This window comes from Trifolium pratense, linkage group LG1, assembly GCF_020283565.1.
Source record: "Trifolium pratense cultivar HEN17-A07 linkage group LG1, ARS_RC_1.1, whole genome shotgun sequence".
Lineage (NCBI taxonomy): Eukaryota > Viridiplantae > Streptophyta > Magnoliopsida > Fabales > Fabaceae > Trifolium > Trifolium pratense.
In genome coordinates, this window is record NC_060059.1 from 3,297,583 (window position 1) to 3,311,928 (window position 14,346).

General features: G+C 31.4%; 2 protein-coding genes across 2 annotated transcripts; one reads left to right on the plus strand and one right to left on the minus strand.

Annotated features, from left to right (window-relative positions):
- The first annotated feature begins 349 nt into the window (after positions 1 to 349).
- LOC123885519 (glycine-rich cell wall structural protein-like) lies at positions 350 to 751 on the plus strand. Its single transcript, XM_045934803.1, has one exon. The coding sequence runs from the start codon at positions 415 to 417 to the stop codon at positions 631 to 633; it is 219 nt and encodes a 72-aa protein (XP_045790759.1). The 5' UTR covers positions 350 to 414; the 3' UTR covers positions 634 to 751.
- A 6,940-nt stretch (positions 752 to 7,691) lies between these two features.
- On the minus strand, positions 7,692 to 12,798 carry LOC123922048 (repressor of RNA polymerase III transcription MAF1 homolog). Its single transcript, XM_045974796.1, has 11 exons — positions 12,634 to 12,798; positions 12,450 to 12,528; positions 12,286 to 12,356; positions 12,139 to 12,188; positions 11,559 to 11,632; positions 11,404 to 11,466; positions 10,988 to 11,075; positions 8,528 to 8,590; positions 8,373 to 8,452; positions 8,193 to 8,264; positions 7,692 to 8,100 (listed from the first exon to the last, which is right to left on the minus strand). Exons 2-11 carry the CDS (start codon positions 12,479 to 12,481, stop codon positions 8,019 to 8,021), a joined length of 675 nt encoding a protein of 224 aa, XP_045830752.1. The 5' UTR covers positions 12,482 to 12,528; positions 12,634 to 12,798; the 3' UTR covers positions 7,692 to 8,018.
- Positions 12,799 to 14,346: the final 1,548 nt, after the last annotated feature.

Sequence of the window (14,346 nt, forward strand, 5' to 3'; positions counted from 1 at the left end):
AAAAAATAAGCAACATTGTCAAAAAATAACTTCACTTTTTTAGGAGGGGAGCCTTTTTGCCTCCGCTTTAGTAGACTTATTGAGTTGTTCACTAATCTGGTGCAACCAAAGAATTTATCCATGTATTATGCCCCAAGAATGCCACTCCTCATGTCTCTGCAGGCATATGTCATCATGTTTACAATTATCTCTTGAAAACTATGAAATATTTGGGAAGTATGAGAAGCATATATTTATCTCATAAGACTAATTAATTAATTTTGACCAAGTATTTCACCGGCCTCAACCATTGTCTTCACAATTTTTCTTTTATAAATAGTGAGCCAATTACTATTTAATTGTATACTAGTACTACTACTATCACATCCTTAGAAAATTCTCATATTTGTAATTGTGTTTTTTATCATTTGAAATATGGCTGGCAAAGGTGGTAGTGGTGGTGGTGGTGGTGCAAAAGGAGGTGCTGGTGGCAGCAGCGGTGGTGGAAGCAAAGGGTCGACTGCTGGCAGTGGCGGCGGCGGATCAATGAAAGCGCCAGGTGGTGGTGGATCATACATCTCTCGTGGTGCATTTGAAAGTAACCCTCAAGGATACTTTAGTGGCCTTCATTCTGCGGACAAGGGCAACAAGTAGTGCTATTTTACTTCATCTACCTATAACTATTACTGCGTTTCTAATTTGCCTCTTAATTTATGTAATTGTGTGATGGTGATTTATGTATGTCACTACTATCACTATAAATAAATGAATAAACGCAGTTTGCTTCTCTTATTGTTATCACTTGTGTGGGGACTTTAATTCCAACTAGTACACACATATATGGTTCAATATATAATTTAATCATTTTTTTTAATAACGATGTGACCTAGAAATAAGCTATAAGATAAAAAAATAAGAAGCATTATAAAAAAATAACTTCACTTTTTTAGGAGGGTAGCCTTTTTGCCTCCGCTTTAGTAGACTTATTGAATTGTTCACTAATCAGGTGCAACCAAAGAATTTGATAATTAAAGTAAATTTAATTTTTATTTAATAATTTAAAAGTACTATATTTAAATTAGGACTATCGGATGATCTTTAACGCTTGATTGCATGACTGTATGATCTTTTCACATAGGAGATGCTTTAATTTATCCATGTACAGTATTATGCCCCAAGAATGCCACTCCTCATGTCTCTGCAGGCATGTCATCATGTTTACAATTAGTTGAGTTAGACTCAAAATCAAATCCTATGATGATAATATAGGCTATCACGGATCCATTGCCACCAGCAGATGTCCAATCTTACATCTTAGACTGTTTTATTAGTTCAATGTGCATGCTAATGGGTTGAAAATAGATCGGTGTATGACAAAATAGACGTGAACAACTGAGACGAAATTTAGTGTTTATTTTAAGGTTTAAATAATCAAAACCTTTGGATTATATAGGGTGTCCAATTTTTCATAAGCACAAAGTGTAAGAGTTGCGGTTCCTTACCGTGATGGTTACATTGTGAGACTATGTGCACGGACTACAAGAGGTGGCTTATTCTTCCTTATCCTATTTCTACTTCATCTGCTACTCCTTCATGGGATTATTTTTTCTCAATCATCACCTCCTAATAGTCCATCAGCCACTGTTCCTTGCATTCCAAGCAATCCCTCTCCTCCCATTCCTGAAACTTGTTCAACAAGTCAACCAGTTTTTGTCCCTCCTACTTCTTCTTCTGATTTGAAACCGTTATTGAACCTTGTAGAACTACAAAGAGGTGGCTTATTCTTGCTTGTCAAGAAGTAAATAATCATATTTATCCTTAGAGTCAGAAATATCATAAGATAGGCAAGTTTATTAATCTTTCTATTTATAAACAATCATTAATTAAAGAAAATATGACAAAAATAATATATTATTAATTTTAAATTAAAAATCAATTTAAATATTAGATAATTCACATTTAATTAATTTTCTCTCATTCTCATTAGGTAAATATGACTATAGTCATGCATTTCAATAACAAATAACACAACAACAATATGTCCATCAATATATCTTGTAAAGAAATAATATCTTTATTTTATTTTTTTTACATATTAAATATGACTCTTTGAATCATGCATGTCATGTGAGATTGAATATTACCTCCGTCCTTAATTATAAGACCCTGTTTGACCACTGCACGTACGCCAATGCACAATTTTGATCACTAATATCTTTAATCGTCTATTAGTAAAAATTATAAAAATTTAATATTTTGAAAATACTCATCAAAACAAATTAAACAAGATCTTATATGCTAATATTTATATTTATATATTATAAAAAATATACGGTCAAAACAAGGTAAATGACTAGTACATTTTTGTCAAACAGAGTCTTATAATTAGGGACAGAGATAGTATTATATATGATTAAAATACATAGTGATTCTATATTTTAACCCCTATTATTTTATTTTTAGGAAACTCTTATTATATTATGTATTTTTTTTATGTACATATTATTTATCAAATTACTTATTATATTTAAATGTCCACAAATCTTAGTTCATCTGTCAAAATTTCTATGTCAGACGTCATTTTATCTGTCTATCAAAAAAACATATTGTATTTAAATGATCACATAAAATTTACAATATTATTACTTTTCTGCCGCCCCATGTGGTCTGACGCTTTCTTGCAAATGCCGGAGTGTATGTCTATTAGGCATGACAATGGGGCGGGGACGGGTTTTGCCCTCCCCAAACCCAAACCCATAAAGTTTGGGTTTCCCCAAACCCATCCCAAATTTGAGCAGGGATAAAAATGATAACCTCAAACTCATACCCAACGGGATCGGGTATCCCCATCGGGTTTCGGGTATCCCCATTACGCCTCTTTCCATATGAATTTAGATTATATTTTAGTATTTTTTTATTAAAAAAAAGTTAAATGTCCAAAATTATTTTCCCTCAACAATATTTTTTTAAATAAAGAAAAAAAAAATAGAAAAAATGGATTGTTTAATACTCAAATTAAAATAAAAACTAAATATACGAACGTAATATAAGAGATTGTTTAAGCATTTCTAATTTAAAAGAGGTGAAATCTAATTTTTAGTATAAGCAGGGCGGGTTCGGGGTGGGTATTAATGTACCCATTACCCGTCCCAAACCCATCTTTTGAAATCGGGGAAAACTCAAACCCAGTCAACTCGTGTTTTCCCCGTCAAAGCGGGTATGGTTTGGGTGGGTACCCGCGGATATGGATTTTATTACCATGCCTAATGTCCATGCACCGCTCTACAATTTGTTCGTCGCCCAGCCGCCCGATCGGAGAAATTTGTCGTTGAGGCGTCTAATTGCTCAAACCCTCCACTGTACAATTTGTTCGTCGCCCAGCCGCCCGATCGGAGAAATTTGTCGTTGAGACGTCTAATTGCTCAAACCCTTGGCATCGAGAACGAAGATTATTGCTTGGAGAACAGAGTTGACTATGACAAAAAACAATTATTTTTTAATTAAATGCAATTATTTTTTGTCGTAAATTAATCTTTTTATTTATAAGAAAAAACATAATTATTTGGGTCAAGAGAACAAAACATAATTTAATTATTATTGAATATATTAATAAAAAGAATTAGATACAATAATTATCTATAACATTAATAAAGGGAAAACACTTTTTTTGGTGTAGCCTTTTTTTAAAATACCATAAATACCCTTCCCTTAGTATTTTTTCCACACCATAACTTCCAAAACCAACTTTTTTATTTTTTAAACTTTTTTTAACTTCCAAAACCAACTCTTTTTAACTACCAAACCATCCATTTATTCCATTCATTTTATTTACACATCTTCATTCTTCATATTTTTCTTCAAGATTATTAAAAATGATATGTCTACGTGCCCACTATTCGGAGAGGTTAGGGCGATGTTGGCAAATGATGAAAGACATATATGCACATGAAAGTTATCTATAACATTAATAAAGGGAAAACACTTTTTTTGGTGTAGCCTTTTTTTAAAATACCATAAATACCCTTCCCTTAGTATTTTTTCCACACCATAACTTCCAAAACCAACTTTTTTATTTTTTAAACTTTTTTTAACTTCCAAAACCAACTCTTTTTAACTACCAAACCATCCATTTATTCCATTCATTTTATTTACACATCTTCATTCTTCATATTTTTCTTCAAGATTATTAAAAATGATATGTCTACGTGCCCACTATTCGGAGAGGTTAGGGCGATGTTGGCAAATGATGAAAGACATATATGCACATGAAAGTTAATGCAAAAAATGGTGAAATGTTTATCATATGTATATGTCTATATGTATGACAACGACAATTGTAAATTGTGTAAACTTGATTATTAAAAAAAATTACATGAAGTATAACCACCACACCCACATTCGGTTATTCAAAAAGATAAAGGGAGAGAGGAATTGGTTATTTTGTAATGCTCTCATATCTATGAGAGAAATCTCATAATGATAGAAGAAAGGTATGACTTCCAACTCTCATCATGACTAATTGCAAGGACTTTACTATTATTTTTTTTCCCCACTCTCTCATTTCTTCTCTCTGTGTCTTCTTCTATCTTTGGTTTCTCCATATTTGTCTCTCATTTTATTTATTTATTTTTTGTTAATTCAATTCCTTTAAATGGCTAACAAAAGAAATATTTACTTCCACAAGGACATAGAAAATGTCATAATTTTAGACAGAAAAGATGTATGACATTATTTTTTTTTCTTTGTGATATTGTTGTTCTAATTCAATCATTTTCTTCATTAGAGTAAATTTCAAATTTAAATCTTCCACCATACTATTTCTAAACTTTCATATTTATATATGTCTATGAGTAATGCTTATATTTATATGGGGTATACATTGGAATGGTGGGAAGAGAAATTGAAAATTATATTAAAATATAATTAGATATTTCAATTATAATGCAATCATTTCATTCATTTTTTTACTTTTAATTATAAAGAATTCATTATATTGAACTATTCATTTGTTTTTCTCAACGTTGTTATTTTGTTTTTCTTACCATAACTTTTCTTTCTTTTGCAAAAAATAAAAATCAGTAGTGTTCTTTTTATTCAAATTCTTTTTATTGAATTTTGATTTGAATCTTGATGTAAACGTATTTGGGATGACCTTTTTATTTTACTTTAAATGTTTTGGTGTGAACAATTTTTTTTCTCCCGAATTTAAAGTTTGAGAGTTGAGTATGTGGTATCAAACATTAAAATTTATATTAGATTACTATTGGTTAAGTTTTCATTTTTAATTTTCATGTTGAATTGATTGACATGTGTATATTTTTTTCTTTAGTCAAACCTGACAGAACGTTAACTTCTTTATATATGTCTATGAGTAATGCTTATATTTATATGGGGTATACATTGGAATGGTGGGAAGAGAAATTGAAAATTATATTAAAATATAATTAGATATTTCAATTATAATGCAATCATTTCATTCATTTTTTTACTTTTAATTATAAAGAATTCATTATATTGAACTATTCATTTGTTTTTCTCAACGTTGTTATTTTGTTTTTCTTACCATAACTTTTCTTTCTTTTGCAAAAAATAAAAATCAGTAGTGTTCTTTTTATTCAAATTCTTTTCATTGAATTTTGATTTGAATCTTGATGTAAACGTATTTGGGATGACCTTTTTATTTTACTTTAAATGTTTTGGTGTGAACAATTTTTTTTCTCCCGAATTTAAAGTTTGAGAGTTGAGTATGTGGTATCAAACATTAAAATTTATATTAGATTACTATTGGTTAAGTTTTCATTTTTAATTTTCATGTTGAATTGATTGACATGTGTATATTTTTTTCTTTAGTCAAACCTGACAGAACGTTAACTTCTTTTGATATTATAAAAGGAAATTTTGAGACTAATGGTGCATGAAAAACAAAGGTAATTAAAGAGAAAAGTAATAATTAACTACCATAAAAGAGATGACTCATGAGAGACAATTGAAGGGTTGGAATGGAGACGACGGGTGGAGGCAACAAATACAAAGATATAGACAAAGAGCGAGAGTGGAAGATAAAAAAGTAGTCTTCTATAATGATGTGAAAGATGTACATGTTTTTCTTTGTATTTTTCGATTGGTTTAATGAGTTTCTTATGTTGTCTTATTGTTTGTCTTTCTTTTAGAACTACTCAATTTTTAGTTACTTTTCCTATTCAATAAAAAAAAAATTGATTTTTTTTTTGTTGAGTAAATCTAATGTTCAAAAAGTATAATATTTCTTGATTTCATAAAGTTTATCATGCATAGGAGGAATTTTTTTAGGTTGTGTACGTGAAAGTCGATTACTTGATAAAATGTTAGCCCTTTTCCTTTTAAATATTTTAACAATCCACTTTGGAATAATTTATCAAATCAATACTATAGGTTGTTGTTTTCTTTAAATATAAATTCAATAGGAAATTGCAGTCTCAAATCACTCACAATGAAGATGGTGAAGAAAATAATGGCGTGAACAAACAAATATTATGAGTAGCCATGAGCATATTTTAAATTAACATGTGCATTCTTTTATAGGGTCAAACAAGTGCATTTTCTTAGTAGTAATCTTATTTGTTGAAAGAGAAAAGAAAACATAAGATTATACACAAGTGCATTTTATTTGTAATTTTTTGCCTTTATGACGTGTTAAATCATTCCTTTATGTCATGGTTGGATGAAAAATATAAGATTATTCATCTCTTGAATTACCTCATGATTAAAGTTGTATATAAGAATATCAAGTCCTTACATTTTAGTGATGTTTTGTTAACTCTTGATTGAATTTATGTTAAACCTTCATGTTAAGCAGCATTGTCGATGACAAAAGAAAAGGAGTAAATGTGAACGTTTGTTTTTGTATGATGCAATTTTATATCCAAAGTTTCATTCAAGTATGGATCATAATGTGAATGTTTGTCTTCACAAATTAATGTATGATCATGGGATCAACAAACATATACGTGGAGCAAGTGCTTTCTATTGGAGTATTTGGGAAAAAGAATAAAATTTTTGTTTTCTTTTCTCTTTCAATTTATGCTACAATGTTTATGTTTTTCAAGTGGTTTAATAGTTTCTTCTTTGGTTTCTATTGCTAACATGTTTGTTTTTTAAGTTTTTTGTATTACTTATGGTGCTGAATTTTTTTTGTCTTATTTCTACTACAATGTGTGTATTTTTCAAATGATTTTTTTCCACACATAATAGTCAAATATATACACGTTAGCAGAATAAAAAATACCGATCACACAAACGGGCACGGAACGTGCCCGTTTGGCCACTAGTATGTGATAATGTGAGTAGATAGTAGTGAATAACCTTAGAACATAAAGTAATATTCATGCGCTAACGGAAATAGAAACACATGCCGTAAAGCTTGAGTCCCAAACTCGTAATATGGAGATATTCTTGTGTGGTCACGTGATCAAATAATTTGGATTTGGTCACACTAATAAAAGTAAAATAAGTATTTTAAAATATAATTAAATAATATTTTATTTTTAAATTATTAAATGATTTTATATTGTTTTGTGAGTGTGATCAAATCCAAATTATTTGGTCACATGACCACATAAGAATTTCTCTACAATCCAATTCAATCAAATGGCATTTAACAATAGAATTTCAAAACGGAAACGGAAACCAAAACCACTAAGATCCAGAATTATACTCCTAGCTAAAAGCAACGGTAAGTGCAATAGCGCCTTGTTTGGACAGAATTGTTCCAATGGCAACGTTTTTGTTATTATTGCACTAGAGGTGTCTTGACTACGATTAGTTACATGCACACAGATAGGTACAGATACCACCAAATCTTACTATGGACACATAGATATAGTATGTTATGAGCTACACGAAGAGTTGCAAGTAGCAACCCACAAATACTACATCTGTGACTACTAGGGCGCCATATAAACTATCTTTAATATTACAGACCTGCACATGCATTTTACATAACAGAAACTGCACATTGGAGGAGAGTCTGGATATGCTAGCATAATAGATATTATGTTGACTCATATATCCATGTTAGAAAATATTTCTTCATCGTACCCATCGAGCATCTCGTCAAAAGAAAACCCATCAGCCAACAAGTTACTGCGACAAACAGCATTGTTCAAACAATGAATATAGATACAAACAAATCTAGTTCAAGATACTTGATGAAGATTATAAAATCTTCAACTCACCTAAAACAGCTCAAACGAAAAGTCACAATCCGCTTAAGCTTTCTGTTGTAAAACAAGAAATTAAAGGACCAACTGCATAAAACAAAAATATGGTTATTAGGATGATCATCTATAATAGATATTGTGATGGTAATTTTTTATTTTTTAAGTATATGTAGTGTAGCCAAAAAAAATAATTACATGGCTCCTCTATCTGGTAATGGATCTGCCTCAGAATCAGGTAAATAACCATAAATTTCACAATCGGCTAAAGTCACCACCTACATCACAAAATAAAATATCACAAAAATGTCTCTCTGGATATTACTTCAATTGATATTCTAAATGAAACTCACCTCATCAACGGCCTTGAACAAGGCATCCAGCAGAGAAATACCCTCAAAGGTTTCAACCCATTCCTGCAGTAGACAAGTCATCCAAAACCAGAGGTGCCTTAAAATCAGTGGCAAAACTAATCATTAGTATCAAGTAACCACATAATACAATTTTCGCACCAACAAAAGAATGACAGGCAGAATGCGATATGTATAATCTACTCTACATTACAGTTGATGTAAATAGAGGAATAAAAGGAACCACAGTGCTCTCTATCCAGCTAAGATGTTCATTCTGCGGGATGCAATATGCCTTTTCCAGTCCATGAGAATCTTAGATGCCTAAGGCCAGTTGTTCTTGTGTGTGACCAAACAACAGTGTAGTGTGTGACCAAACAACAGTGTGTAAACTGTTGGATTGAAATTGAAGTATTATTGAACAAACCTGGATGGTTACCAAACTGGCCAGATTGGGGTGGGGTGGGGTGGGGGTGTACATTTTTCTTATAAATGTCATTTCAACTCTGGTTATTAATTTACAAATTGTTGAAAATTTTATATAGAACACTGAGAAAATTTCTGTGCAAATAAAGTTTTAGTTCTAATTATGTTTTAAATTATTAATATATTTGTTATTAAATATCAGATTTGTTAATTAAACAAATATTCCATGATCACACAGGAAACCGGAAACTACCATTCCCTCTCTTAAATGAGCATATCCCTCTTTTGCTTTCCCTATATAGTTTTGGACAAATTAGACTTACCTTCCCCGAGGTCTTTTTAAACAACAAACAAAACACCCCTCTAGTTTACCCTAAGCACTTACCTCCCCTCACTTTATTACACCGTTTCACCAATGTTTAATAAAAAATCCCTAAAATTAAATTTTGTCCTCTTCACCACCGTTTATTTTGATGGTATTTCTTGATGTATACTTGTAAAAGAGTTTTCACAAAGTTCCGTCGTCGCCATTGACGTTACTTAATGTGGAAGGACTCGGGACAAGGAAGGGAGAACAAAACTCACAAGTAGAATGTCTGTCAACCCAATCCTCAAACACTTGACAAATTGTACAGAGCTACTGATGAAAATCAACACAGACTTGGCAAATCACTAGCAAAATAGCACATAGATGAACTTACAAGGGAGGGACGCTAACAACTCCCAACCATCACCTGTCCTACTTTGAGGCCTTACTCAAGACAAAATCCTTCAGTCCATCAATAACTTGACCGAAACAGGTCAGCTAACAAAGCAACACATTCAGGGAACAGCCCAAGTGATAATCAATCTTGCTGTGCGCAAATTTCAAGTTAGAGTGCCAAATATTTCTCCGTGTGCATGAAAGTGGGGATTAATGGTGTTAATTATTATACATAAGATCCCATTTTTACTATAAAAAAGATCAGCATTTAGTATCTAGTATCACATGAACATTATTATACTACTACATAAGATCCCATTTTTCAAAATTTATTTTCTCCTTTTTTCCTTCCTTACTATAACCTTATAATTTCAACACTTATCAATGTGGTACCTTCCTCAATAAGCTACCTATACAATCACTATTTCTCTATCTCATTGCTTTCATACAATGGCTGCCTCTAATTTGGGCCTGTGTCATCCTTCTCTAGTCCAAAAAACCCACCAAGTGACTAAGGTGTGGTATGATGTTTCCCAAATAATGCAAGTTCAACCTCCATCATGTGAGGAAGCGTGTGTGCACTTCATTGGTGCTGTAGCCTCCCACTGTCTTTCCTTTTTGTCTCTATCAAATTCGACTTTTCTTAATTCCCCAGGTTCATCCACTTCCCAAGCTGTTTGGCTCCCTTGGGCTGTGCTTTGCCATGTTTGGTTTGGACTCCGTCAAATCAAGTGTGTATTTGTTGAGTTTTCTTTTCTTTTTTTCAGTTGGCTCGGGTGTTTCTTTGTTCTTCCATTTTGCATGTTTAGTATGGAATCGTACCACTCTACTCTATCCTCTGTCATGCAACACTCCAACGAGCTCTTCAGCCTGATGATGATTCAAGCGATCTTCTTAACCCTCCAACAACATTAGCAACTCGTCCCTTTAATATATCTAGAATCCCTGGGCTGCCTTTATGTTAATTTGTAGAGTCTCACAGTATCATTATTGTGTATTAGAATGTTTTGAAGTACATAGATGATTTCTTGATGTCTCCTTATATGTACTTATTTGTATCATGGTATTATGCACTTTATGATATTTTCCTTACTCCTTTTGTACCTCCTAAACCCTAGGACTTCTAAGAAAACAATGTCATTGCCAAACATGCCTAGGACTCTAAGAGGTAATACAAAATATGGAAATCTTGTATAAATAACACCCACAAAAATTAACCCAAGCATGTTATTCCCTAAGATCCAAGATGCTTATAAGATTTCTGCACATCAAACACTTGGAAATACTTCAAAGAAATCTTAAGACAACAAATAGACAATATTAAATAGTAGCACCTTTGAGGCTTCAAACATGTAGGCGTCAAAAAATTGCTTAAAACTGTCCCATGATTCCTCTGTGAAAAACTGGTGAGCTTTAACTGCACTAAAAACCATTATACGCGTATGGTATTATAGAAAAAATAAAAGGAAAGACACAACAACAGAACACAAAGTAAAAGCAAAATTGTTAAGCCACTTAATTAACCACTGTAAGACTTGGGAAATGGAGAGACTTGAACTCTCAGCTTCAAGAGCAACAGTTTTTAACTGTCTGTCAAGCCTTTTTGACAACACTCCCAGTGAAATAAAGAAGGATTATATAGCGGGATGCCATGTCGCCGTCTAAGCTGACAATAGCATTACCCATAATCCTTCTTTTTAAGGTTTTATTATATGAACAATCTTTGATACATCATAAGATACTGAGGTACCTGAAGTCATAATCTGGATACATGTGATAGAGGGCAAGAACTAGGTAAACCAATGTCTTCCGGCTGGAAAGAACATAATAATTATAACATGCGAAAAAATTCTCGGTGATAATTTTCTCTTTGCTAAACCTATTTAGGTAGTACACGATGGCTACCTGGTTCTGGCTGATAAGGATTCAACCGGTGAGGGAGAATCATTGTCAGATGATTTTCCAAGATAGTCAAGAATCTGAAATTTAAGAAGTTCAATAAATATTTCATAAATTGACAAAAACAAAAAAACTATATAACTTGAGGTGCCAAAGGCATGTCATATGACATTAACAGATAAACAGCTAAGTTTAAAACATGGTGAAAAAAATCCTTGGTGTATGTTTGGTTCCACTTTTGGAGGCGTCAGAATTGATTCTAGATGTGTAGTATTGATTTTGACATGTTTGTTTCTTTAAAGTATAATTTATTTTGCTTCCAGAATTGAATTGATTTATTTGAAGCTATAAATTGTAACTTTTAATTCTAAAATTGACTTTTACATTCAATTTAATTGTTCCAACCCAGTTTTATATGAATGTATACACACATAAATCACTTTACTTTCAAGTCAATTTTTGCCATAATCAACTCACTCAAAGTCAATTTTACTCACGGCAGAACCAAACATATGCCAATTAACAATATCCTTAATTATACTTTTTAACACTTGCTAAATTTGTGGGGATGCAAAATTTGGCTTACCTCATTACTCAAACTGACAGAGAGTTTTTTATCTGCCCCAGAATGTTTACCTATAGAAAAACCATTAATATTTGTTATTCACAACCCCCAAATCAAAACCAAATCCAAAAACAATTAATTCCATTTATGTGACCAATTAATCCTTACAACTATAAGCTTCGAGACATCCTTTGATAGTACGTTCTCCCAAATTCAAATTATCCAAGAAATCGTTAAGCCTGGAAACAATTTTTACCGGAATCTTATCATGTACACAAATTATGCAACAAAATCACACAGTTCAATTTAGATTCGTTCGAAATTACAATTACCGGTCGAGAGGAGCACACTCTAGGAACTTCATGATGAACTATGTTCCAATGATTTGAATTTCACAACGATTAATCGAAGCTAAAACAAAATTAGAAAGTTATACAAGAGATTACGAAGTCAAAGCATGTTAAAATTGAGAGAAATTAAAGGAAAATTAGAAATATGAGAAAATGATTGAAGTACCGGAGAGGAAGAAGACGATAATGGATTGAAAAGATCGCACGCAAATTTGATTTGAGATGTTAGGGTTTGAAAATTTGGGGGAAATAAAAGGGTTTCGAAGCGGTGAAAATGGAATATTCCGATTTTTGAGTTAGAGATTAGATCGATATACGTGGATGAGAGAGAAGACCTTAGCATATTCTAGCATCATTTTCTTTTGGCAAAAAAAATACTAAAGAAAAACAATTTAACAATTTAGTTTTTTAACTAGTAATTTAAAGTTTGACCACAAAATAAATAAATAAATAAAGTTTTGCAAGAAATATTTTACCGTAGATTGAAGACTTAATTAATAAAATGGTCCCTTAAAGATATTTTTTGTTTCAGATTGGTCTCTTAAAGAAAAAAAGGTTCAAATAGGTCCCTTAGGGTCTGTTTGGTTCAAAAGAGTAGAAGGGGAGGGGAGGGATTTTTATAGAGGGGAGGGGAGGGAAGGGGAGGGGAGGGAAAAAATTTAATTGCAGATGTGTTTGGTTCAAAAGAGGGAAGGGGAGGGGGAGGAGAGAGATTTTAATTGAAAATATGTTTGGTTCACGAGGGGATGGGAGGGATGATATAATTAAATTACTTTTTTATCCTTATAATTTATAAGAATTTCATAATTTTAAAATTATTCACTTTATAAATATTTAAATATAAGAACTCAATAGACTCGAAACTCCACAAATGTAATTATTTGTTGATGTTAATTTTTTTTATCTTGATGGTTGATTGAATCTAATAAATAATTTATAAAAATTAAACTGCACACAAAAATTTAAAATTTAATCTTATAAAAAAAGTTATATATATATATATATATATAGGGAGCACTTCAAGTGAGAGGAGTGTTTTATTGTGAGAGATGAGAGGAACAAATATAGACCCTTAGATCTAAATAAATGGATGAGATTAAAATACACCCTTTCCTATTCACGTGCACCCCTTCATCTTTCTTTTTTCCATCTTTTGGAAACTGCACCCCTTCATATTTCTCAGTGCCTTTGTTCTACATCTTCAACAATTTCTTTTTACACAGCAACATCAAATCCCTCTTTATCCAATCAAATCGATAAACAAATTGATCATAATAACAATAATTTGATTGTTCTTAATTAAATATAAAAAAGGATTGATTTTGGGGTACCTGAATTATTCACGATTGGTTTATTCTGTTGTGGTGTGGTGCATCCATGGCAAACCGATAATTCTCACATGTTTGTTCTTCTAATGTTCACAACTACTTAATAAAATTAGTGATTTTATTTTTATTCTGAAAACAAAAACAAAATTATGACATTCAGTTATAAGAACTTTCAGGGCCCGTTTGGTGCGCAGGATAGCATAGTGACAGGATAGGATATAAAACAGGATAAGGATAGGATATGATAACAACAGGATAACAGTTATACTCAGTTATCATATCCTATGTTTGGTGCACACATGATAACAAATATGATAACTATTATATTTTGTTTTTAATATATATTTGTTCATAATAATATGATAAGATATATAACATATTTAATTGACAAAATTACTTTTGTAAAACAATTGTTATTTTTTTAAAATTATTTTGTAATACTTTGAATGTTATAAATAAAAAATATAAATAAGTAATCAAATAACTTTATATAATTTAAAATAAAAATCATGAGAAAATAATCAAGTTTAATTTTTTATATGAATCATGAT

Excerpts from the sequence above, each read along its gene's own strand:
- LOC123885519 (XM_045934803.1), top strand. The coding sequence starts at position 415 with ATGGCTGGCAAAGGTGGTAGTGGTGGTGGTGGTGGTGCAAAAGGAGGT.
- LOC123922048 (XM_045974796.1), bottom strand. The coding sequence starts at position 12,481 with ATGAAGTTCCTAGAGTGTGCTCCTCTCGACCG. Across the intron at positions 11,633-12,138 it reads CTGTCAGTTTGAGTAATGAG|ATTCTTGACTATCTTGGAAA; the intron begins GTAAGCCAAATT and ends CTTAAATTTCAG. Across the intron at positions 11,076-11,403 it reads TATCCAGATTATGACTTCAG|TGCAGTTAAAGCTCACCAGT; the intron begins GTACCTCAGTAT and ends AATGGTTTTTAG.